This window comes from Cygnus olor, chromosome 18 (genome assembly GCF_009769625.2).
Source record: "Cygnus olor isolate bCygOlo1 chromosome 18, bCygOlo1.pri.v2, whole genome shotgun sequence".
In the NCBI taxonomy this organism is placed as follows: Eukaryota; Metazoa; Chordata; class Aves; order Anseriformes; family Anatidae; genus Cygnus; species Cygnus olor.
In genome coordinates, this window is record NC_049186.1 from 7,852,821 (window position 1) to 7,878,151 (window position 25,331).

General features: G+C 35.2%; 1 protein-coding gene and 1 long non-coding RNA gene across 4 annotated transcripts in view; one reads left to right on the forward strand and one right to left on the reverse strand.

The window, feature by feature from the left end:
• Positions 1-25,331, forward strand: part of STXBP4 (syntaxin binding protein 4) — a 74,793-nt gene that overhangs the window by 22,498 nt on the left and 26,964 nt on the right. For all 3 annotated transcript variants that reach the window (XM_040577761.1, XM_040577762.1, XM_040577760.1), the window contains 9 exons: positions 19-113; positions 604-700; positions 2,508-2,620; positions 3,310-3,396; positions 4,484-4,549; positions 10,911-11,087; positions 13,374-13,490; positions 14,123-14,172; positions 14,816-14,949. In XM_040577761.1, the coding sequence (XP_040433695.1) occupies positions 19-113; positions 604-700; positions 2,508-2,620; positions 3,310-3,396; positions 4,484-4,549; positions 10,911-11,087; positions 13,374-13,490; positions 14,123-14,172; positions 14,816-14,949 (936 nt within the window). The remainder of the gene's footprint in view (positions 1-18; positions 114-603; positions 701-2,507; positions 2,621-3,309; positions 3,397-4,483; positions 4,550-10,910; positions 11,088-13,373; positions 13,491-14,122; positions 14,173-14,815; positions 14,950-25,331) is intronic.
• The window catches only part of LOC121079915, a 60,732-nt gene continuing 43,174 nt past the window's right edge, over positions 7,774-25,331 (reverse strand). Inside the window, exon 4 of the long non-coding RNA XR_005825215.1 lies at positions 7,774-9,259. This is a non-coding gene — a long non-coding RNA (uncharacterized LOC121079915). The remainder of the gene's footprint in view (positions 9,260-25,331) is intronic.

The following is a 25,331-nucleotide window of genomic DNA, read 5'->3' on the forward strand; positions in this document are numbered from 1 at the left end:
TTATTTTTTTTGTTCTAGTCATTGCACCCAGCCAGAATGATGATTATGAGCTGCAAGGAAGGAAGACTTTCTTGAACTCTACTATTCGTCTCAAAGCAGAAAAGCTGGAGAGGGTAAACACTTCGCATCCTTTAAGTTTTCCTTTCTCCCCCTTTATGATATATGTAAAATATCCAGAGAATATTTCAAGGTTCAAACTTTAAGGTATAAACTACATATGAAATTACCTGTTTGGGTAGTTGTTTCAGGTCGTAGGCCACTATTTCATTTTATATATTGGGCAAATTACTGTTTTTGTTAATCTAATTACTGATTAAGTCTTCTGGGAATCTGAACATCCCTCCGGATTTTTAAGGAAGTTATTAAGGACAAAGGGTTTTGCTTATTACACTCACCAGTATTCAAGGTTAAATAATATCTGAAGATCTCTCAATTAGAATGAAGAGTCACAAAGATTCTCTGGAATAAAAGTGTTGTCAGTGAGAGTGTACTATGATACAAAAGCTCTTTGAAGTGCAGCTCTTTAATTACTCCCCCATGTCCCTGCAGTCATTATCCACAGCCTTTTTTTTTTTTCTCCAAAATAAGTTTTTTTCCTTCCAGGCATTGAATTATCTGGGGATTCAGCCCACAGTTGAACAGCAGCAAACCCTAAGGCAGCAACTTCAGAAAGATTCTAAAGGAACAGTGTCTTTTGGAGGTAATCATTTGTTAATTACCCTGAAAAATAATGAAATGCACAAATATAGAAATGATAGATAATAACTGTTAATACATTTTCTATCAGTATTGGGTTGCTACTGCAAATAAAACAATACTTTGGGGTAAAAACCTTACTCTAGTTTATAAAAATAAGCTTGGCATTCTGAAACTAAGTAATCGTAAATGTAATTACAAATTTAATTAACAGCAACCTTGAGAAAGTTTTGGGGTTTGTGCTCACAAATTTCTGAATTGTTGCCATGAAAGTAGAGTATTTGAATAGTGTGAGTTTTTTCAACAGACGTGCTTTCTCCTTAAGAAAAGATTTCATTAAAATATTAAAATGGTTTGCATTTTAAACAACTAAGCTGTTTATTTTTATGTTTTAAGAAGCAGTCAGATGATCCTCTGTTAATAGTGGCTTTCAGTTTAGGTGTAAATAATTGTAGAAGATAACACTCTTGAAGTGTTCTTAAACTATTGTGTCCAAGTCAATATGTATATACAGATAAAGCACACTTTTTTTTTTTTTCTGAATTATCAAATTTTATTGTATTTAAACTTAGTAGAATGTAGCAACAGTTTAGAAAGATAAGCTATGGGATTTTTTTCATGCTTGTCTTCATTTATCTACATAATGTTCATATGATTTTTTTATGACTAAAATCAAGACCCCTTAAAATGTAGAGGCCTCTACTTTTTAGGATGGATACTGTACTACTTTCTAGGACAGGTACTGTAATTGTTCCAAAAATTCTTTGGGATAGTATTGGTGATTAAAGTGACTTCTTGAAGCAACTAACCTGACTGACCATTTAACTTGTTTGGTTTGTGACAACCAAGAACCTTTCAGCTATTGCATGTGGAGAGACATTTGCATAGAGACCATCACAGTCTTTTTTCTAGCTAAACCTAATTCCGATGGGAATGAGTTTTTTTCTGTTGGTTATGACAATTTTGGTAGGTGACGCTAACAGTTTAAGAATATTTGTGTTAAACTGTGAGACATGGTAATTTCAATTTTCCTGAAGTTTATGAAAAACAGCATCAAGCACTGGTTTAAGAAAAATAATTTCTTGTACTAAACCATCTAAAAAGGCACTGGATTTTCAAGTATCTTATCACTAGAGATGGTAGATCTTCCATCAGGTTTTATGTGGTGTATACTAACTGATCTTTAAATTTCCCCTTTTCTCTCAGATCGTAGCAGTAAGTTTTCTTTTATACATTCGAAATGAATAGCTATATTGATTAAAAATGCTGCAGTGTCTATATATAAAGCTTTCTTGCTCAGCATCAATTTTACCAGGTCTCTCTATCAGTGGTTTAAAGGACTTACTTGCAAATGTAAAGATGAACTGTGAACTAGCACAAAATTGCCCCTTTTTCCTACAGAGAGACTGTCTCCTCTGGGAAGATCAATCTACTGAGAAGACAGGTGTAAAACAGATATGCAGGTCTCTCTTAATTTTTCACACAGGCCTGCCAAATGTACAGCATCTCTAACCAGGTACTTTGAGGTTGAACTTCGTACCACCTCCACCTTTTGTTTTCCTTTCTCCTACACAACTGAAGAAGCATTTAATCCCAAGACCTGTTCTGAATTTTACCAGCTTTACCAAATGTTTCTATTCAGAGAAATACGTTGGACAAAAATGTAAAAAAATTATGTTTTCCTTTAGGAAGGTTAGGGAGAACAGACACTGCATTTATAAAGAGTAGGCCTTACACGGTGATATTAGCAGTTGTGTTGCATCTAGTGATGCTGCTACTAAACTGAACCTGCAGGCTAAACTGTTTTTTAGATTTCATTGAAGTTTCAAGGAATCTGTTCTCCATGCAACTGAATGCAACAGATGGTGGCCAAAATCCTGTAACATTTGGGATCAATGAAATTGCCGGTTTATTACATTCACAGGTAAAATATGTGTTTGTACAGTGTTTAATTGTTTTGAGGAGATTATTGGAAACTTAGTATACGTGAGATTATTCCAAAGCTTAGGCAGGTTTTTAGAACAGCTCTGTATCATGCTGTGCTTTAAGATAATCTAGTTTCTGTGAAGCTTTTTAAAGCAACCTACTTTGCAGAAAGCAATTCATGTAATTATGTTGTGAGTCGTAAGTATGGACAGCAGTGATATTTACCAAGGTTTCTTAAATAGAATATATATTGCTACTACCTGTGTGACTAATAAACAATTATGGGGCCCATTGATGTGAACTACTGCTAGATGGAATATTGCTTTATTCTGGAGGTAACTTTTAAAAATAAATGCTGAAGTAGTCTATTTGTAGCATAGGAATACCTGAATAAAATTATGTATTATTTAAAATATTGAAGAAAACAGGGACCATTAATGTGTATTCTTGGCGAGTTTTGTTAATCTTTTTTAACAGGAAAAATAATTAATCCTTTGGAGGATAAGTCGGTCAGAATTCCTTTTAAAATTCTTAGTATTTTCAGTAATGTTTTCCAGAGCTTTGAATTATTTTAAAATTAAGATTATCTTCTCATTTTATTAGCAAGACCTTTTAAGATTGGATGTAAAAGATATGGAAGATGTGGTTAGCACTAGATTCTAACCTGGCCTATTTAATTATGCACAGTTTGTAACCTGTGGTTCTTTGGAGGATGACATGGAAAAGCTTAAAAAAGAAAAGGATGAAGCTTTAAAAGAAATGAGCAAGTTAAAGGTAATGCTTAATTTCAACCTGTTTTAATTTATTTTAGAGACTAATTTTTGAGTGTACATATTGTGCACTTTACTGTTTTTCTTTTGAATTTTATGTGCAATATTTGATGAATAATAAAGAGGCAGAGCAAACAGCCTAATTATGTTTGAAGTTCATATGCTCACAATGTATTTCTGGAAAACATGAATTATATTTGTTATACTGAATACTAACACACTTTTTAATCTGATTCGCAGGGAGATGAGATTAAACAGACATTTCACCAAAGTGAATTTGGAGAAGTGACTGATTTGCATAGCAATTTTATTTAGAAATGTGTGATCCTAGTAACCAGAGTGTCTGAGCATATGCTAATGCTTTCGAAAGAAATTAACTGGAGGGTGAATTAATCTGTTTGCAAAATTAATACAGATTTTCACATACACTACAAAATACGTAAAACAAAAGCAATTAATATGTTTAGTTTTACTTAAAACTTGGGTTACAACCATTTTCAAACTGATGGTTACAACCATTGTACAACCACTCTAAAAAAAAATAGAGAAATTTTTTAGAACTTTTAACCTTCTGAAAGTGGTGCAGCCTGCAGCAGTGTAGCCTTACTACAGGCTTCTGGTGGAAGTTGGCAAGTGAGTGTGGTCAAACATACAAACAGTATTGAACACTGTTGAACATTCCTGATGTGAATGTTAGGTTGCACAGCAATCTATTAAAGTCACAAAAAAGTCTTTATTCTGCACATTTACCAGGTGGCTAGGTAACAAGAAACTTAGAGTGTATGTTTAATTTGTATTGCAGAAGTGTTCATTGTATAATCCTAGAATGCTAAAGAAACCTAAACAGCATATTATCAATGAACTCTGAAAAAATAGCTTTTAGAGATTAAAAATTGATTTTGTCCCAGGTATAGTAAAAACATTTTGATTATTTATTATTTCCACCAGAACTTTTCAAATAAGTGTGTTTGTGTTTATTCAACATTATTAGTGGAGTGTGGCATGACCTAGAAACATAGCAGTTGTAAGCAAGTTGGTAATACAAACTCTCTCTTGCATAACTAGTTATTTTTTCTTTTTTTTTTTTACAGGAAGAATTGTCTGAATCTGTGAATTTACAGAAACAGTTAACAGAGGAGCTACAAATAGTCAAGCAAGTATGTTGAGTTTCTTTAAAATAAAATCTCTTTGTCTTGAAAAGAAGGAGGGAGGACTTCTTGCGCTCTTGATGTTTGTATAGACTGTACCTTCACACTGATTTCAACTCAAAGTGTTTCTTTTGCTGCTACAAAGCTTTTGATTAGAATTGGAGACTATATATCCAATTCTGTAATTATATCCAAATTAAGTTTTTGAACCAATGATACTTTTTTATTGAACTGAGTTAGGAACCATAGGAACCATAACACAAACTGGATCAGGTTAGTTGGATATCAATGTAGTACCTTTCTCATCTTAAGTGTAAATGTTCTTTAAGTGACTTTGCTGTTCTTAGATGACAGTATGCCTAATCTACAATCTCAAGTTTTGCAATTTTATATGTCAACCAGAAAGCCAGGTATGAAATAATAGATACGTCTGACAATGCTACCTGGTGTTTACTAGGGAAAAAAAATGGTAATAAGCGTTTTGTGAGAAATGTCTTCTTTCTGTCTCCATATCTGTCTATAATTGTGAGAGAAGAAATCCAAATTTCTTATGAAATTTAACCTTCTTTTGTGTCTCTTAAAGTAAGTTTCCAATTATATTTAAGTCTTACTTTGTTTATAGCCCAGATTCAAAACCAAGTAAATTCCCTGTTTCCTTCTACGAACATCCTCCTGTCAGCTCTTCTTCTGAGCTGGTCAGAGAGAAGAAATCTCTCTCATACTGCTGCACACATTCCTTGCGGGTTCCTCAAGGCTATCCGTTGCATCAGATGTTTTTGTAAAAATGCAAAATGTAGTTTAAAAATCTTAATGTTTACTGTTACGTTAAAATTACTTTTACATTATGGCTCATATATGCGTTTTTTTGTTTAGCCTGGTGGTCATCTTTTACTCCATGAATATGAGAGAACTGCTTGAAAGCTTTCTCTGTTAATATTGTGGTGTTGCCCTCTACACTGTGAAACACCAATGAAAAAAGATAGATTTTTTTTTGGATAAAATTTAACTGGAAGTATGTTACAGTAGTGGACCTCATGTTTCCATTCGCTAAATGAGTGTTCAGTCTATCACTCCAGACTAGAGTTGATGTTCAGTCTATCAGTCTAAACTAAAGCTAGTAGAAGGTAAAAACCTGAAAATGCAAACAATATGGACATTGGGTCCTCCACATAAGGTGTTTCAATTCACACACCTGCTCTTACTGGGAAGGTAGACTTACACAGAAACTATTCCAGTTTTAATTGGAAGCAATACCTATTTTCTACCTCACGAGGTCCTCCTACTTTAATTTTTCTGTCAAGTACTGTCATGGGATTGTGAAGGTCAGCTTTGCAGGGAACAATACAAACCTCCAGATTTTCTATTGAGTGTTTTAAGTAAATGCTGTTGAAAACGTTCCAGATAGTGAAATAGAGAAACAATAAGTTATGTGTAGTTTCAGCAGTGCTTTAGCCTGAGACCTATTTTAGGAGGTAAAAGCAGGCTTTTGATCAAAATTGTAGTTCTGTTTATACTTTACATATTTTCTAGTATTTTATATATGTGTGTCTGCAGTTCAGAACCAATGCTGACACTGAGATTTATGGTAATACAAAGTTCAAAAAGTAATAGGCTAATAGTACTAATTACCATGTAATTGCCAGGCTTCTTATCTGAACCTCTTTTTGAATCCTCAGACATCTAGATATGGCTACAGCCATTTACTCTGCATTGAAGGTGCTCAGGGTTTCAGAAGAGGTAGTTAGTTGTGTTTCCTACAGCAAACACTTGGATGTACCTTGAAAAGTACACTGTACAGTTTAGATTTAAACTTGAGATACTTATCCACACATAAGTGTAAAGACAGAAAGACTGCACATAACCTTCTGAAATATTATGGGTGTGATGTCTCTAAGGTGGTTTTATTTCAGGAGAAATAACATGAAAATTCATATAGTGAAAAATCAAGGTGAAAAATGCATGAGTGACTTTTTTCTTGATGTACTAGCTAAATCGACCTCTCAGCCTTCTTGCTGCCAGTCTGGAAGAAGCCACAACCCAAATGCTGCCTTTTTCTTGTATATCTATTAAAAATAGATCTTCATTATTGGAGTTAGTAGTACAGTGGAATTTTTCATCACTGTAAGTCAGTTGAGTCAGCATTAAAGTTATGATTTTTTTCTAGGCATATCTGTTTGGGGGCTATTTTATAAAAGATTCTGCAACTTTCTCAGCCATTTAGCCATTTCAGGATTTCTTTTCTTCTATTCTCTAGTATGCTCTTAGTTCAGGAGGCAAAGAGAGCTTAGTGTCAATTCAAAGAAGAAAGCATCTGTAAATTGAAAAGAAAATCTCAAGAATGGATGAAATAGTGTACTTTGAGCATTTCCTGCTTCAGCTCAAGTTAGTGAAATGAGTTAACAGGAACATTACTGAGAGCTAATGGCCCATTTCAAAGTAAACAAATACAATTTATGGGCTTAAGGTCTTCTGAAATCAGTACAATTTAAACTTTTAATTCATTGCTTTCCTGAAAAAAACAAGGCTTTAAATCAGGATGCAGGCTACCAGTCATATACAGGAGTATCTTTTGTGGTATTTCCATTGTCTGCTAATTGTGAATCCCAGAGATTGCAGCTTAACTAGGGCAGGCATACAAATATTCTGTTTAATGGATGTGCTTTGTCAGTACCCATTCATTCAGTGGTGCTTGAATGGGTAGCTAACAGGATAAACAGAAACTCTCAGGATTAGAAATATAGCTAAAATATTTGAGATTGTGATACTGCTCTCCATAGCTTTGGGTCTTCCATGAAATCTTAAGGAAGCTGAAATTGGCACAAAACATAGAGTGGTGCTTTTGAGTACCTGAAGTCTTGTCAGTGTTACAAATGTGAGATCTGTAATGCTGAGATTTATCTTCCTGGAGGAGTCTGACTGTATTCTATAGTGCCTGGAAGTCCAAGGTCATACCAACCTGAGTGATCTCTTCTTCACTACAGCTTTTCTATGCAAACATTATCAGCCAAAGCACCTTAGCTAAACACAGTAAATGTGAAAGATGCTAAAGTTAGGGTAGTGCTTGTGGCATCCCATTCCACTGGACTTTTATTTCATAGGGGTTATATTTGCTATTCTGTGCTTCTGTTTTCTAAGAGGAAAAGTGGTGCTTTGAAGACTCAGACTTGAATGGCTGCTATTTTGGTAGTAGTATATAATTTATTTCACCCTGCCTGAAAGAAGCATTTGGTTTATTTCTATTTCATTAACTTTCTAATTCTAATATATAATAAGAATAATAGAAGTTCTTTAAATGATGTTTTCAACATGTTGTTTTTATAAAATGAATGGATAAGCATAACTGAATCGTTGCTACACTTTTTCAGGTAGTTTAAAGAATGCCTTTCTTCCAGTGTTTGTGGTGGCTGGAATATTACTCAGATGAAACCTGCTTTAAACACTTGAATTTATTCAAGGGAAAAAATACCTGGCTTTGTAAGAAACCTGCACACGAATGCATTGATTCTGTAAGGATTCAGTTTCTCTCCTCCAGCCTGCACTTTCTTATTTGTTGTGGTGGCTTTATACCAGATTAGGACAAATAGTTCCATCAAGCATTTATACGGAGGACGTATTAGCAGCTGCAGATTCCATTTCTGTTGTGTCTTCCTTGATACCTGAAAGGGACAAGAGAAAGTGTTGCTGAAGCATGCTGTAATCCATCTCTTCTTCTCTGGTGGATGCCCCTTACCCACACGAGTTAGAGAACCCACCAAGTCACTGCAGTGCCAACTTCAGTAACTGTAGAACTGGGAAAACTGATTGTATCATGCGCTTTGTGCCTCCCTGCTCAAGCAAAGAGCTCTGGTTTGTCAGAAAATTCTGCAAATCCAGTGATAATGTGGGTAATTGTTTCCTTGTAATATAAGAACCCATTGTTCGTTAATTATTCCTTTAGGTCTTTCACTGTTGAAATCTGGTCATACTTAGTCTGCTATTACAGAGAAATTAATATTCAGCAGTTGGGTTTCTGCAAAAACAATGGACGAGTAAAGGCAATTCTGGGTTATAAGAGATGAAACCCTTAACTCAGGGAGGTCTTATTTCAAAACAAAGACCTTCCTTTTCATTATAGCAATTTTCCCATGACTTATTTGATGTCAGTTTATATAAATAATTCCCATTTGTGCATTTTTATGATACTATCCTTTGTCAAACATCTGTGTTCATTTATATTTGGCAAACTTAATACCAAAGTATTGTTTCACTTTTGTCTCCAAGAGTCTTTTCCCCACCTCTAGCCTATTACTGAACGATACCTTCGCTACTTAAGGCTATGAAAACATCCTTTATATCAGTAGGGCCCACCTTTTCTTGCTGATGATTCACATTGTTTCTTGCAGTCCCTGTACAGAGGCAGTAAGTTTGATTTCTATGCGTATAGATTCATAAGTTCTTAGGAGTCCTTGTGTTCGCTGGATTATTTGGAGGAAAAGGAATTGCTCTGAGCCACTTGCAGGAGGGATGGATTGTTCTGGTGGCCTTTGTGAGCCACAGCCAGTCTCCTGGTGAGTGCTTGGGTACTGTTCCCTTGCACAGCTCTTAGCGCTGTGCAAACATGAGTGTTAAACAAGCTAGGTGAATAACAGAAAGACACAGCAGTAAGCTTTCAAATAGTCTGCTTTTCCAGGTATAGATGGCGGTCATGTAGAATAGATGAATCTAATGCTTCTTGTGCTTCTAAAAGAAAAAAAAAAAAGTACTTGCTGTCAAATTAAAGGTTATTTAAATGTATCTTTTATCGTTTATAATGGAAAGCTCTATATTATATAAACCCAGTGTCATCTGTATTCACTAATGATGTTGCTGTTTGCTACATGTATGATTACTTCTTTTAATGCTTTATTTTCTAAGAGACCAGAATGCCCCTGGCAATTATCCAAATTGGTATTATGTTGCTAAACCATTGTAAATGTGAGGTAGGTGATGTCCTATGTCTGTCATTCAGATTCATTTACTTATAGCATGAAACAAATATATATTGTTTATAAAGACTAACAATTTACAGGTTAAAAATCACCTGAAACTGAGACTGGTAGAACTGGTGGTCATTTTACAGGAAAAGCATTAAGACAAAGCGTAGGAAAATCTGGCTTAAAGAATATTGATTGCAAAGAAGAAATGCTTCTGAGGAAATAATAGAATTAAATCTTCATTTGTAAGTTTAACTGACCTCTCTAGACATTTATATTATAACACCCATTAAATATTATATGACATTTCTTCCACAGAAAATTGAAGTTGTGGTCATTTAGATTTTTCAGGAAAAGTGGTTTCAAGTCCAGGCTACTTACTACTGGTTATGGATTCTCAATGTCTGTTTCTCCTGTTTCCCCTCTAGTCCCATTCCCAACCAGGATATAGCTATAATAATAAGATATAACAGGTAAACTAGGAATAGCCTATATACTTAAGTATCCTTAGCTGAGGAATTTGTACAAAGAATTTCTAGTTCTGTGAATTTTTCTATTTAAAGGTTATAACTGTAATGCTTCAGGAAATTCATATAAAGTATTTTCTTTAGATTAAAAAAAAGCTAAGGGTTTACTGCTTTTGGTGCCAGTGAGCCTGTAGAGCCTGTGAGCCATTCAGCAGTTCAGTCTTTTATAGTGTAAACTAAGCTGTTGTCCAGACCTTTTGTTTGACTTTTTTGAATTTACAAACCAATGTTAATTTGAATTAATATTCAGTAGTAAAATGAAGTGAGCAGTATCCTTCTCTGAATTGGATTTTACAGCATTTATGGTTTACTTCAGATGAATTAAAAGTTAACAGCTTCTTTTTTCTAGTTTTCCTTACTTTGTTTATATATAAATTTTAAATAACACTCTTCTGTGATAACACAGAATAACGATGTAAAAGTGGGAACTGGGCAGAAAAATTAAAAACAGCACTAATTTTAAGAACAGTTTAGACTGAATACTTGCATTAGAAGTCCATCTACATGATATGGAAACTCTGAACTGAGTGTGAATTCAGGCAATAATAGTAAAATATCAAATAACATTTAATTAAAAGTAGTTTATCTTGTACAGAAATGATGGGACAAATTAATAGCATCAGATACATTTCTATAAAACTTTTCATTCATTAGATTTGCAGTAGTCATAGAATTAATGATGTACTTCTCAGGAATATCATCTCTGTAAAAACCTGTTTTTTCTTTGTGCATCATTCATTGAAAAGTCAGGAAATGAATTGGCTAACTACGAGTCCTAAAAGGTAGCCCTACTGCCAATTCCAGTACTTTTAAGCTAAATCTGCACTTTTTTTTTAAACCTTTGTTGTTAGCAGGAGTTGTAACTTTTCAATTAAATTCTGTAATCTATAGGAAGCCAAGGCAGCTGTAGAGGAGACAAGAGCCTTGCGAAGTAGGATTCATCTTGCTGAAGCTGCACAAAGACAGGCTCGTGGAATGGAGATGGACTATGAAGAAGTAATTCGCCTGTTAGAAGCTGAAATCATAGAGCTGAAGGCTCAGCTCACTGATCATTCTGGCCAAAATAAAGTAAGCAAAGCAGCCAGTCTCCTGTTGTAGTTACCATGGTTTCCTTGCTGTTGTCATGTATCTTGTTTTCATTTTCTTTTCATCTGCTTTCCTAAAGTAGGTCACTGTTTGTCTTGTATTATTCAATAACTGGAATGATGCAGAGTGAAGGGGGTAATGTGAAGTGTATGAGTCTTCCTTTATCCAGATATCTTTGGGCTGCAAAAACAGGAGCTAGAAGCATATGTGGGTCACAGGTCAATATGGAACATCTCAAGCATTAAAGCAAGGAGTAGTTTCTGGACTGCAGATATATCATCTGTAAAGCCTACACGTGTATTTGTATGCTTTTGTATATATGTACAAGTGGTCTTGTATATATGTACAAGTGGTCATATTTTTATGTTTCTGTTAGACAAAACATAGACAAACATATTTTTATGTTTCTGTTATGTTTCTGTTAGACAAATAATAGTGATAATAAAGTCCAGCACTGTTCTTAAGTAAATTTGGATTTAATCAAGATAATCACCTAAAAGCTACTAACAGTACTCTGCCAGAGAAATTTCTTTTTTAAATTCAGCTTCATATTTTAAAACTACTTCATTTTCAGCAAGTCGTTTCAAAACATGTTAAGGAATAAAATAGTTGAAGCACTTTTTAATTTTTCCCCATGATTGAGGATTTTTCTACACACTGTTTGAAAAACTGCAGACAGGTTGGCGTTTGTGTGTTTACCTTTTCTCATGAAAAATGGATGTGCATAGGAATTAATGGTGAAGGAAACCTACTGAAACGGTGCCTTTTTCAGCATGAGAATTAGTTCAACATTAAAAGGTTTTAAAAAGGTTAAACAGACCTCTATGGTGTACAAGCTTACAAAGAAGCAACATAGCCATGATGTGTAATTCCCAGGGAGGAATTCCTCTCACCTAATTGTGAGTGTGCATGATAAGATGTATTACACCCTAGAAGTTGTTCTTTCTGAACATCTGGGTGAGATGCCCCAGCTTTTATGTTTTTTTGGTGGTTTTGTGTGTTTTTTTTAAGTTTTGTTTGTTTTCTAGGACTTGAATAAATATAAAAAGTATTAAGAAATTCAGAGCATGTGGGTGGCTGTATTAAAGATTTGTTTCTAAGATGCTAGCTTGAATTCCTGAAATTCTGATTGAGCACTTGAAAATCTGAGGTGAGATTTGGTTTTGTGTGTTTCTTATTCAAAAAAGCACTATCAGGTAGCTATGACTGTGTAGAGTTGATATAAAGTCTTTATATATTTTTATGTAGCTGATTTTTTTATTTTTTTTAATATTAAAGAGTATGGTCTCTCTGAGGGCTGACCAGCTCCTTCTCCAGCAGTGGACAATGAGATTACAAAAAAAGATGTTTTAATCGACAGGTTCTCTGGCATCCTAAGTGACGGTGATTCTGCTGCTTTGTACATTATTCACAAACAAATGGGTGCATTCATTTGTTTCAAGTAAAGATAATAAAAAGTGGCTTTTTGGAGTTTTTGTTTTAATAACTTTTATAGTAGGTAGTGGGCTTTCACAGAAGATTACCTACAGCATGTGAAAATCTGCTTTAATGATAGTGATATTTTCTTAGTTTTGGAGCATATTTTGGTCTAGACCGTCTGTTCAGCAAATACCTTACCTAAACAAACATGCCCGTGTACATGTGAAGACTTTACTCATGGTCCCCACACCTGAACAGTAGTACCAGGGACTCAGGCCAGAGCCTGGGGCCTCCAGAACTCAAGCTAATGAGTCAGACTCGGTAGCTGAGGCTCACATTCTCTGTAGCTGAAGTAGAGAAGAGATGCATAACACTGATCAATAGGTTATACAAGTGCATGTAGAGAAATCCTAGGGGGTAATTTTCTCCAAGATATGCCATAATTACTCTGTTGGCCAAAGGATGTACAGGTGCAAACTAGTGGACTGAGCTCGTTCACACGCTGGCTATTTTTGCCACCCTGCTGACAGGTACTGCCAGCATCAGTTTGGTATTTTTCATCCGTTCATGAATCAGTTCAAACAGTCTGAAGTTTCTGCCCTATCACTGTTGTTAGCTGCCAATTTCAATTTACCTTGATATCATAATCCAAAATGTGTTGTTGTTACTTACTACTAGATCAGGCAAACGTGCCTCAGGGGCAGTTACGTTTTTCAGAAAGGTAGAAAAGATGATGTGTTAAACTTTTCAGACATCCATTTGAATTCACACCTTGTTTCTTTATGAGCCATGGAAGAAAATTATTAAAATAAAAGCCTTAAAATAGTGTGGACCAAATCTCTTTTCCAGGATAACATCCAAGACTTGAGAAAGAGAGTTACAGTGCTTGACTGCCAGCTGCGGAAATCAGAATCGGCTAGGAAGACCTTTGAGGTGGCTACTGAAAAATTACTACAATTTATAGAGGTAACTTTGCCTATCATTTCTAGCAGCATTTTATTTGGAAAGTTTTGTATTGATGTTTCTGAGGAATAAACATAATAAGCTGACTGTAAACTATAGTTTGTAGAAACCATTCCACAGCTTGATGCAACGTGCTAGAAATGGTGTAGAAGTGCACAGGTCTGCGTAGGAATTTACTTAGTCTTTGTATCTTGCTGTACACAGAACAAATGAAACTGGACAGATATTTAAACATAATTTTTCACAAACATCAACTTCTGTGAAATTCCCCGGGGGGGCGGGAAAGCAGAAAAATAATATTTAATAATATTTTGAAATGCTGTAGCACAAACAAGAAACATTATGGTATATATTTCATGCAAAGGGGTTATCTTTTTTGTTTGTTTGTTTTACTTCTGCCTTTACTGCAGTAATCCATTCTGTATCATTCTGTAACTTCTGATGATAGTTTTTGTAGCCAAGGGTCAAACTGAATAGGAAATAGTTTTAAACATCTGGATGGGAAAGACTGGACTCCCTAGTCTCTTGAGATACAAATCAAATCCAATGTCCCCAAATAGAGCATCTAATTATAAGGTATCAAGTTATTGATTGTGTTGATTTATAAATGTTAACTTTTTGACTATGGCCAACAGGTTGTACATGAAATACTTTCAGATAACTCTACTCCCTCGACAGTTCTAAGGTAGGCAGATCTGAGCTCTTTTGTAATGAAATGGCAGTTATTCATATAATATTGAAAACCTCTGTGATTGTTTCAAAGTCTCCAAAAATTGTTTTGTAGCTATTTTTTCGTATAGTTTTCTTCAGTATGTTACTGAATGCAATTATAATTGTGGGGAAGAATTAAAAACTAAGCTTTCAGGATGCTGCTTCATTAAAAAACAGAGTATTAAATTAGAAGAGTTAATAATCGCATAGTTATGGCCTATAACTATGATAAGAATTATATAAGATATATAAGATAAGATATATAAGATATATAAGATAAGAATTAGATACCCTAAAGTAGTGTCCCTTCTTAAATGTTAATATGAAAATTAATTTTAAGGAATTTACTTTTCTGACATCTACTGAAGTTTTGACACTACTTTTTGAGGCATGAACTACATTGTTCCAACTGACCTATCCAACTTTCCTAATACCTTTGTTATACAGACAGAACTACTTCTGAGACAAATTTATATTTGGTGGTATGAATCTTTTGGTTCATAGAATGAGAATAACACCTATCTAGAAACACAGCTTTACTTTATTAAAAATAAATCTTTCTATTTCTAGTCTTACAAACAAACACTCTTCTTTTTTTTTTTTTTTTTTCCTATTAGTGACAGAAGAATAACCTTGTCTTCTAAAGCACTTCTTGCCCGGTTGGGAAGGATTGGACCAACTGTCACCACAGCTCTTGCAGTGGAAGCCAGAGACCTTGCCAAGTCTGTCCGTGCCATTTTGGAAGTAGATTGTGAGTGAGTGCATGTGTCTGTGTTTGTATATACACACATAAATACTTCCTTTCTTTCATCAAATGTTGTAGCTTTAGCATCTTGGCTGCCAGTTGAGACTACTGTTTTTTTTTGTTAGTTTTCAGTTTAAAGTTTCATCCATTTATACTAAGCCAAGGAAAGAAGTATTGCTCTTTTTTTTTCTTTTTTAATAAGAATACCTGTTTAATAAACCAAGAAATTACTTATTCTGAAGCTTAAAACAGGGAGTTGGTAGACATTTCTGAAAATACCTAATAATTCAGAAAGATACAAAATATTTCACTCCATTCTGAAAGGGTTGACTTGGCAAGTGATGAGCGTTATGCCAACTGAAATTAATGACTTGTAATAGACTGCAGTAAAGCCAGTGGCTGGTAATAGAGACGTCAGTGATTTGCTACCACTCGGCAGATCTCTTGGAGATACAGTGATCTCTCAGTGGATCCAGTTTTTCTTTTTACTTTTGTTCTTCAGTTTCCTTTGCCTTTTGCACAGTCTTTTTACTTTTGCATTCATCAACAAGCTTTTATTTAAAAAATAGCTCATGAAAAGAAGAAATGGAAGTGTAATATTAAACAGTTATTTTAATTCTGTTCAATAGCATTCATTGCTCTTCCAAAAACATACGCCAAGGACTTTATGTGGTTTAAGATCGTCTTGCTCTAATCATTAGAAGGAAGTAGTCAGAAATAAGCATCACATGGGATTCTAGAGACCCAAGTTTCATTGTCTCAAGAGGCATAATCTGAAATTCATTGGTGGGATATTTCTGTTGATGTTTGTGGGCTTTGAACAAAAAACATGTAGTAAATGCAGTCTGAGCTGACAGGGTTTTGGTATATTAGCTTTAAGATCTCAGTATCTTAAACCACACAAACATAAACCCTCTTCTAAGATGCAAAAAATGGATCAGAATGAGTAGATTTCTCCAAATCTTTAGAAAATCTGAGCATTACTAAGAATTTTTAAATGTGGACTTGTGAAGTTAGGAAATGTCTTTAATTAAACAAATCCTCCAGGGCTTTTAAATCTGGTATCAATTCAGCAGCAGAGTACATGGATGTTTTTGTTTAAAATTGGGTGTGAACTGGTAGAATAAATCATTCATAGCACCAAAGCACAATGCAGATTCAGTGTCAGCTGAGTATGCACCTTTATCAAACTATAATTAGAATATAAATCCCTGGAAAAATTAAAGCAGAAATTTAATGTCAAGATGAGGAATATGAAAATCTCCAGAATCATGTAAAACCAGCAGAATTTCCTGACTATGATGTTCTATTTTCATAAAAGAGTGTTTACAAAATATTATTCTGTTGAATTTATGAGAACATTTATCAACTGGAATCTTAATGAAGATTTTATTGCTTTAGGGAGTGAATGTAGCCTGCAGTTTCTATTGGAGATAAGTGTATTCCCTCAGTTAGGTCATTAACAGAGTTCTGTTCCCATTGGTCAAAATTATGCTGGTTCATGACCAGTTACTTTAATAAACTGTATGCAGTTGGAAATCTAAGAAGCAACTGTGGCTTATTAAAGGATTCCCATGGTTGCATATTTTGATTGTATTTACCTCTAGATGGGCTGATGTGTCAGTTCTAATCCAGATTAGATGGATTGCTTTGCAAAAATAAAACAGAAATGGTCCAACATATCGCAGGAGTTTTTTGAGAGCTGGAGAATTATGGTGACAATAATGATTGTATCAAATATTTTAATATCCTTTATATGTTGATTGGAAATTAATTTAGAAGGGGACTGAATAAGTATATTTATTGAGGAAACGTTTCAAAGTATGAAAAATGTCTTACTTGCATCACATATTTATGCATCATGTATAAAGGAGAACGAAGCAAAATAAGAAGATAAAGAAGAATTACCCAAAATATTAGAATTAGAATGACTGGAGGAGGTGAAAAGAAAAACAGTGGCCAGGATAGTGGGGAATTTGTTTACCACCAGTGACGATGGAAGTCACTGGTCTGTTACATTAAGTTGTTTCTATCACACTACACAGGAAATCATGCAAGGAAAACTTTTAGTCCTAAATGCAATTGAATTCTAACATGTGGTTGTGTCAAGAATAATAGGTAGGTATTGTGGTTTAGCCCGGCTGGCAGCCAAACACCACACAGCCGTTTGCTCACCCTCCCCCCTCCCTCTCCGGGATGGGGGAGAGAAACGGAAAGTGAAGTCTGTGAGTTGAGATAAAGACAGTTTATTAAGACAGGGAAAATAATAACAATAATAATAATAATAATAGTATTAATAGTAATAATGTGTATGAAATAAGTGATGCACAATGCAATTGCTCACCACCCGTTGACCGATGCCCAGCCTATCCCCGAGCAGCCGGCCCTCCCACCCTGGCTAGCCACCCCTATATATTGTTTAGCATGACATCAGATGGTATGGAATACCCCTTTGGCCAGTTTGGGTCAGCTGTCCTGGGTCTGTCCCCTCCCAGCTCCTGCTGCACCCCCAGCCTGCTCGCTAGCAGGACAGAGCGAGAAACTGAAAAGTCCTTGGCTTGGTGTAAGCACTGCTCTACAACAATTAAAACATCAGCATGTTATCAGCGCTCTTCTCATTCTAATCCAAAACATAGCACCCTGCCAGCTACTAGAAGGAAAATTAACTCTGTCCTACCTGAAACCAGGACAGTAGGATACATGTTAGAAAGCTCTAGAGCCATAGCAAAGATCTGTTTTATGAACCTGTGGGTTAAAAATAGCTCTGCAGAGAAGGATTTAAAGATTGAACGTCATCCTTCTGAGTTCATTCTGATTTGGAGAGTATTACAGATAGACTTGTTCTCTGATGAGCTTGTGTGTAAGATTAAAGCTTTAAAGCTCTCAAAAAAAAATTAGTTAAAGCAGAGTAACTGTTTAATAGCATTCTGTCTGCAGTCCTCTATGCCAGATTCACACAATACATTCCCCATGTGATCTTCTGTTTTCTTGCAGATGGGCTGTCATAAAAGGGGGCTTTCATATATGTAGCACTTCATAAATATCATACATTAAAAAAAAGAGTATAATAGACATTACATTGAAGACTACAGGCTATACCATTGTTTCCAGAAAGGAGTCTTCAGCATAACAATTTGTTAATGAATTCTAGGAGTGAGAGAATTTGAGTGAGTATTTTTGAGACTGCTAAGTGGATAAAAATGTATTGCTGGGCAATTATCGTAATATATTTTACCTTCTGAATGGATCTTCTCTTTCTGTATTTGTTTCATTTTGAACAATGAGAAGTAAAGGAGCCCTAACAAAAATACCTTTTAAATTTATTTACAATACATGAGAAACACGTCTAGGTGTAAAGACAAGCTTGTGGAGCATTCCTCCAAACCAAAACTGACTTTCCTGCTAAAAATCATCCTTGACATCCAGGACAAAATGGCATATGTATGAGTTAGCCACACTAACTGTCCTCTTCCTGTGTAAGAGCATCACATTTTCCCTGAGGGAAGAGGTTTAAAAAATTTCAGTGTGTTCTTGAAAATCTCTGAGTACATATTGCTTTGTCTGTAATAATGCTGCAGATCAGTTTTCAGCTGTGTAGGTTGAATGACAGCTGTGTGACATCAGTTTGGCAATTCTTTTAAGTGAGGAATCTGTTTAAAAACAAAAACGTTTAAAAAAAAAACAAACTTGTTTTACAGTGCTTACTACTATAGTATCCTCAAGATCCAGAAATGCAAATCAAAGTAATAAACAGAATAATCAAGCTCATCCCTTGAAAGATTCGTTCTTCTTCATCTTGAAAAACTGTTAGCTATTTTTAGACACTAAGTCTTGGGAGGCCTTTCTCCTTTGCAGAATACTAGCATCTCCTGAAGACATAAAGAAAATTACTTTCATCTTACAAAGCATAATAATGCCTCAGTGAAGAACTGCAGCATTTAAAACTCGTTGCTGGCTGCACTTAGTAGTCCATATGGTGAAGATCATACTAAAAAGAACTGAGAAAGCATTTTCTTCTTTTCTATTACAAAATTAAAAAAGAAATATACTTGGTACTGGTAATGGTAAAAATCTGATTAACCCTGGAACACACTTTTCTCTTCTTAAAATAGCAGGCAATAGGCATTTTGAAATGTGCAGTAGCATAATATAGCTTTCAAGTATTTTGACTGCTGATTTCCTCACTCTGCTTCTGAAATTTCTATCCAAAAATACAATCTTGCTCTTGTTGATATAATCCCAGTCATCAGTATCTATTAAGTGCTATGACGCCTGCTTCTCTGATCAGCAGGAGCTCAAGCAATGGATCTTGAGCTATTTTTCCACCTCATTTTCCTTTAATCTGTTGTCAGCCTGAAATCTGATACACGGCAATCATGCTGAAGTTCACTACAATGAGCTCCAAATTAACATATTGTCCAAAAATCCTGTTTACCTTCTTGATATGGATCTCATTAGATGCCATAGCCTATACTTAGGAAGATCCCACAAGCAGAAGTTGAGTTGCCTGGGCTGTGCCTTCATTTTTCATGTATCCTGACTGGCTGTAAAAAGAAGGCAATGGAAAGTGCTGGTTGTCAGTGCCTATTAGTGCTTGTTCTCTTGATAGTTAAGTTGCTGTTACCTTTTGGACCACAGACAAAGTCTTACATCCCAGGCATTAACAGCTGAAATACGGAGCCTATCCATTTATTTGGTTTATCTTTTTAACTATATTATAGTAAGTTGCCACCATAATTCCATATTCAGCAAGCTGTTATTTGTCTTTTTGCATTCCATTGACAAAGTTATAAGCTGGTAGCAGAAAGTTATAATATAAGGCAGAGTAGCACGTCCTCTGGAATAACAATTTTGCTATTTTGAGGTGAGTTAATACTGATAAATATTCATATTCTTTTTATTTATAGATTGCAGCTTTGGTATGTTTATTGTAATAGAATTAATGCCATATACATTATTACTGTTTTGTTCTTAAAACTAAAGATACAGCAATGCTATAATTTCGTACAGCTTTTTGGCTGTAGTTCATCAGGAGAGTTCTGAAAACACTGATGTGTAAGCATTGGATGTTCCCCCTGCCTTTTTGGTTTATGTCTGTGCATCCAAATCCAGCTGTAATTGTAACATGGGTAGGCATACACTGGCTAACTTGACTTTTATTAGTTGGGCTAGTCATATTAAAGATGCATTTGCAGAGACCAAATATCAAAATACTTCTCCTCCAGTGACCCCAGGAGTATTATCTGATCGCTGACATTTGCTGAAACTCATGCTGCTTTGTCTTTTTATCTTTTCAGCATCAGGGAGAGAAAATTATTTCCTGCAGAATCATTTTTTCTGGGGACAGTTCTGCACTGGGAGGATAGCATACCTATAATATACTTCCAGATAATAAACTAGAAATGTACCTTTTCTTCCTGACTGAAAGGAAGCATATAACTAAAGACATAACTCTGTATGTCCATTGTTCTGGCAAGGCCATAAATATTGCAGTGAATTACTGAAATCAGAAATAGTAGAGACCTATTAAATTGCAATGTACATCCTTAAAGTATCAGTACAGCTCCCATTTTTAATAGCTTTTGACTAGTAAAAGAAATAAATCTTAAAATCAATGCTGTATACTTTAAAGATATAGAGGTTATATTTGTTAATTAAATATTTTCTGGCACAATATTTCTACTAGGAAATACTATTTTAGTGAAATGAAAATGTGCTATTTCTTTGACACTTTCAACAACAACAACAAAAGAGGTGATTTTTACCATAAAGGAATTTATCAATTCTTTTATCCAGTAGAAAATTTCAGTTTTACTAGTCCCTTAAGGTTAGAGAGTTGTTCCCCAAAACAAAAATATTTCATGGGAGGGTAATTTCATTTTTATAGACAACAATAACTTTAAGTTACTAAATGATTTATTTTGTTGTTGAATCTTTTTTGAGTTGGCAATTAACTAACAACAAAAGCAGCAGCAGATAAATCCGAGAATCACTCTGGTAATTTTAGAATATGGCCACATCATCAGTATCCATCCACCCTGCAGAATCATGCTTAATTTTGACCTCATGGGAACTGCTCTCTTTTGCCACAAACTGTCAGTGCTGTATTTCTCAAGTAGCATCACAGCGTTATACCAAATGTTGTCAACTTCTCAAGAAGGATGTTCTCAAATCCAGTTTTCCTTCTACGAGGGCAGGAGTAAGTGTGCCTATAGCATGTCCTCCTGGTCTTCACTGGGTTCTGAAGTCAGTGTGAGCCATAAAACCTCTTCCTTATGTAGCAGAAACATCTCCCAGTTTGTCTTGAATTTGGAATTTAGTTCCTTTCTTGTTTGCTCAATATCATCTTGTAGTGACAAGACAGAGCAAGAAAGAAGCTTCATGCTGTCGCTGAATGCATCGCTTTATTCAGTTTCTGTGGGGCACAGGTTTTGTGGTTTCCAGCTCTGCTCAGTGGAAAACTTTATAGGAACTAGGAGCAGCTGTCTTGCAGTTCATCGTGTGCTCTGGCTTGTAGGTCCCTGCTACCAACCACACACTGGGTAAGTGACGCTATGCAGAAACTGTGGGTGCTATGCAAACTGATAGTTTGTCCAAATATTAAACTTAAGATAGTGAGAAATTTTAATACTACTTCTGGTTAAATTGAGGAGTACCCATGTTTATTTACTGATCTGGGTTCACTGCTAGTGCAATGAGGAAATATAGTTTGGGGATTAAAGTAAATTTTTCTAATTTTCTTTTTACATCTTCGGTGATGTAAATTGAAAATAACCTTGATTTCATTTTAATTGTTCCAGTACATAAAATCAAATATATATGAGATGACAAATGGAGGCCTTTTGCCCTGCAACATAGACAACATCGTTGAATTTTTGCCTCATTCTGAAAATTGGAATGTTTCAGAAAAAAAAAAAAAGTTTATCAACAACTCTTTAGGTACCCTGCAAATCAGATAGAAGAAACCCAAAGGTGAACAATGTATATACTTCAGAAAAATCAAAATTCTAAGTTGTATAATAGGCCAAAGAACAACAAACAAACAAAAAAGCAAATTTAATATAATTTTGCAAGGACTGAGTCTACATTTTAAAAGCTTATTCTACATATTCTACATAACTGTTCCCTGCAAGATGTTGAATTTTCTGCAAATTGTTTAAACTTGCAATTTTGTCTACATCATAAATAAGAATGAAGATTTGTAATTTTGCCAGTGTTTGTGGAAGTGTAATTCCAAAAAGAAAGACCTCTCCAGGAACATGAAAATGTTTCATTGCAACAGTAGAGAAGTGTTCCACTTCAGAAATGTAATCATGTACAATATTTAAAATATTTCCAATATAAATGAAAGTAAAATTAGTGTGCGTGAATATTAAGTTTAAAATGGTACACTCCATTTTTAACTTCATTGGAGTGCCTGTAAAAGTAAATAAGTAAGTAAGGCCAGTGAAGCCAAATCAGTGTTTTAATAGTTTTAGAAAGGTGGCAAACAGCAAATAACTTTCACAGTTTTACCTTTTGTGGTTTGGTTTTGGTTTGGTTTGTTTTTTAGTGTGATTGATGGAGTGTGTGTTCAGGTGCTATCTGGCAAGCCTTAAAAAAGGAACAAAAAAGCCTGTTTTTTTGGCCAGGATTGGTTTGATTTTACAATAAATACTTGGAAGGAGACAAGTGAAGAATTGTTTGGTAGATGATCTGATTTAAATGTATTACTTCTGTGAATACAAGATATAAAAATGCCGTGCGAATGGGAAGCAGAAGAAATGTCTACATGTAATGTAAATCACACACAAGTTTACAAAATTAGTACTCAGATAGTACTTTGCCTCCAAGCAATCCAGAAACATATGACTAGAAAGAGTCTCCAGCAATTAGGTAGGTAGTGCATCTACCTGCCTGCCTCCAGCAAAATGAGTTACATCTGCGTGAATCCAGCCAGGTATTTGTCGAATGTATTCCACAGCTTTTCTAGGCAAACTGTTCCCATGCTTAATTGTCTTTGCCGTTAGAAACCTTTGGCCTAAGTCCTCCTCATTGCGGTTTAAGTCTATTACCACTTTCCTTCATCCCAGTGATTTTCGAAAACATCCTTCTACTTTCATCTTTGTGGCAGCTTTTAACATTTGAAGAACATATTGTGGCTCCATTCAGTTTTCTCTTCCCCAAAATAAGCCAGTAATACCAGCTCCTTACAGAGTTTGTCTTCTGCCCATTTTATCACCCTTGTACTTCTCTGGATTCTCTCCAGTTTGTGCATATTGCATTGTGCTCTGTAGCTGAGACCTTCCGATGGGAGACGAAATGGACTAATAGGTTGGTTTGTTTTAATATATAGCACACAAGCTCTTATGTCCCAAAATGATTTTCCTTTTCCCTGGTAGTTTCCTTTTACTGATTCATATGAGGTTGGTGCTTTCCTATCCTTCCAGAGCCTTTTCTCCTGAACCAACAGCTAGTCAGATATACCCCACTTGCTTTTGTGCAGTTGGTTATTTGTACCTAGGGTAGTACTTTGCTTTTGTCCTTATTGAATTACACCCTATTTATTTCAAACATCTGATCCAGTTAGTTGAGATCTTACCAAATTCTAATCCTGTTTTGCAATGACATTTCAAAGAAATGTCTGTTCACAAACGGGTTTCAGCCCTGAACTCTCCTGACATGGACTAAAATCACGTTTTGGTGAATGTGAGGAGTAACAGTGTTTTCACCTAACTGGCCTTACTTGTGGGTATTATTACAGGATCTAGAAATTAGAACCCATTGTTTAGTTACCTGTCACTCGGTAGTAGCTGACATGTATAAGGACAGAATAATTTTATAGCCTGATCATATCTAAATGATTGAACACGTGTTATTCTCAACGTTTCACAGCAACAAAAAAGTCAGCTCAATGTCTAAAGTCTGTGTTTAAGAAAGTTCTTTAATGTGACCTAGATTTTAGAACTCTGTTGTTGCTGCTAGAAAAGCAATTTATTCCCTCTCCATTCACTTACCTTTAATGAAAAAAGATGAGTCAGCTTTTGAATAGGCACTGTCTGTACTGACTTTCAAATCAAAACATTTTAATAATGAAAAACAAGTAAGTGATATTATTATACCTTAAAATGCAGATGAGCTAACAAGATTAGGAGAGTCTTGTTAGGTTAATTTCCAGCATCTCTGATAGAAGACTTCATTAAAGAACAGACCTTTAAAAGTCTATGGACATGTTCAGTTCATACTGTGACCCTGCTATGAAAAAATTAATTGACTTTGTGCCTCTTCCCATACAAGTTGTACTTGCTCTTGGTAGCTATGGAGACTGAAGTCAAAACTCTAGAATCAACAATTGTACAGGATGGTAAGTACTTCCCAAATTCCCCCTATATGAATTTCTGATGACATAACGCTTAGAATTTTGTTGTATTAATATAATTATAGTATAGTGTCTTTGACAAAAGAGGGAAAAAAAAAGAAATACTGAATTTTGTAGCATGGAGATGCAAATTGCTCATAGTCAGAGGAAATAGGTGAGACCGGAATTGAACCATGAGGTTCTCAATCCCAGACCAATATCTCAAACTCAAGGCTACCATCCCTCTTTTTATGATTTGCAAGCACAGTTCAGACACATTGTGCTGGTTATCAGGAGAGGTGGGTGGCAGATGTCTGTCTGTGGGTATGTGTGTCTGCACACCAGTCAGGGAGTGACTGTCTCATTAGTTCAGGTACCAAAAAATAAAGCAACCATTAAAAAAAATTAATTTAAAAAATAATTTTAAAATTAAAAAAAATAAAAAATAAAGCAACCATGAAGCTCAGCCAAAGGAGTTGTACTTTTGTGCAGTTAATGGTGACTTAATTTTCCATGGCTTTACAGCTATGAGCATCCTGAGAGAGCTGGATTAAAGCTGGTGAAGGGGGGGGGGGGGTCAGCCCCTTGCTTAGAATGTCAATGAATGTGAAAACTATCAGTGCTCATCTTCTCTAAGAGGGATGGCATGCTTTTCTGTCAGTTCCTTCAGTTGTCACATTTCTTCACTTTTTTTTCAGTAGGTAGGAGTGAGAAGCTGAGGGCTAGCAGAGTTACTTAGACATATATGGTGCACAAGTGTGATAATTTAAATGGAAAGAAGTACAGAGAAAGTTGATTGCCAAGAGTGGCATAGGAAGATTTCAAAAGTATATTTTAAGGAGAATTTGCAAGAGCAAAACATAATTACTTGATGCTTATGAAGGAGACCTAAATGAGAGGTACAAAATGTGCCTAAGTCTCATACTAGATCTATCACCTCATCCCATGAAGTGTATAGAACATTAACTGGAAGCTATGGAAGGTGATTTGGCCTTGCATTAGTGATTTGTACGAGTATTATGTTTGAAGCCTTTACAGTTAGGATAAAATA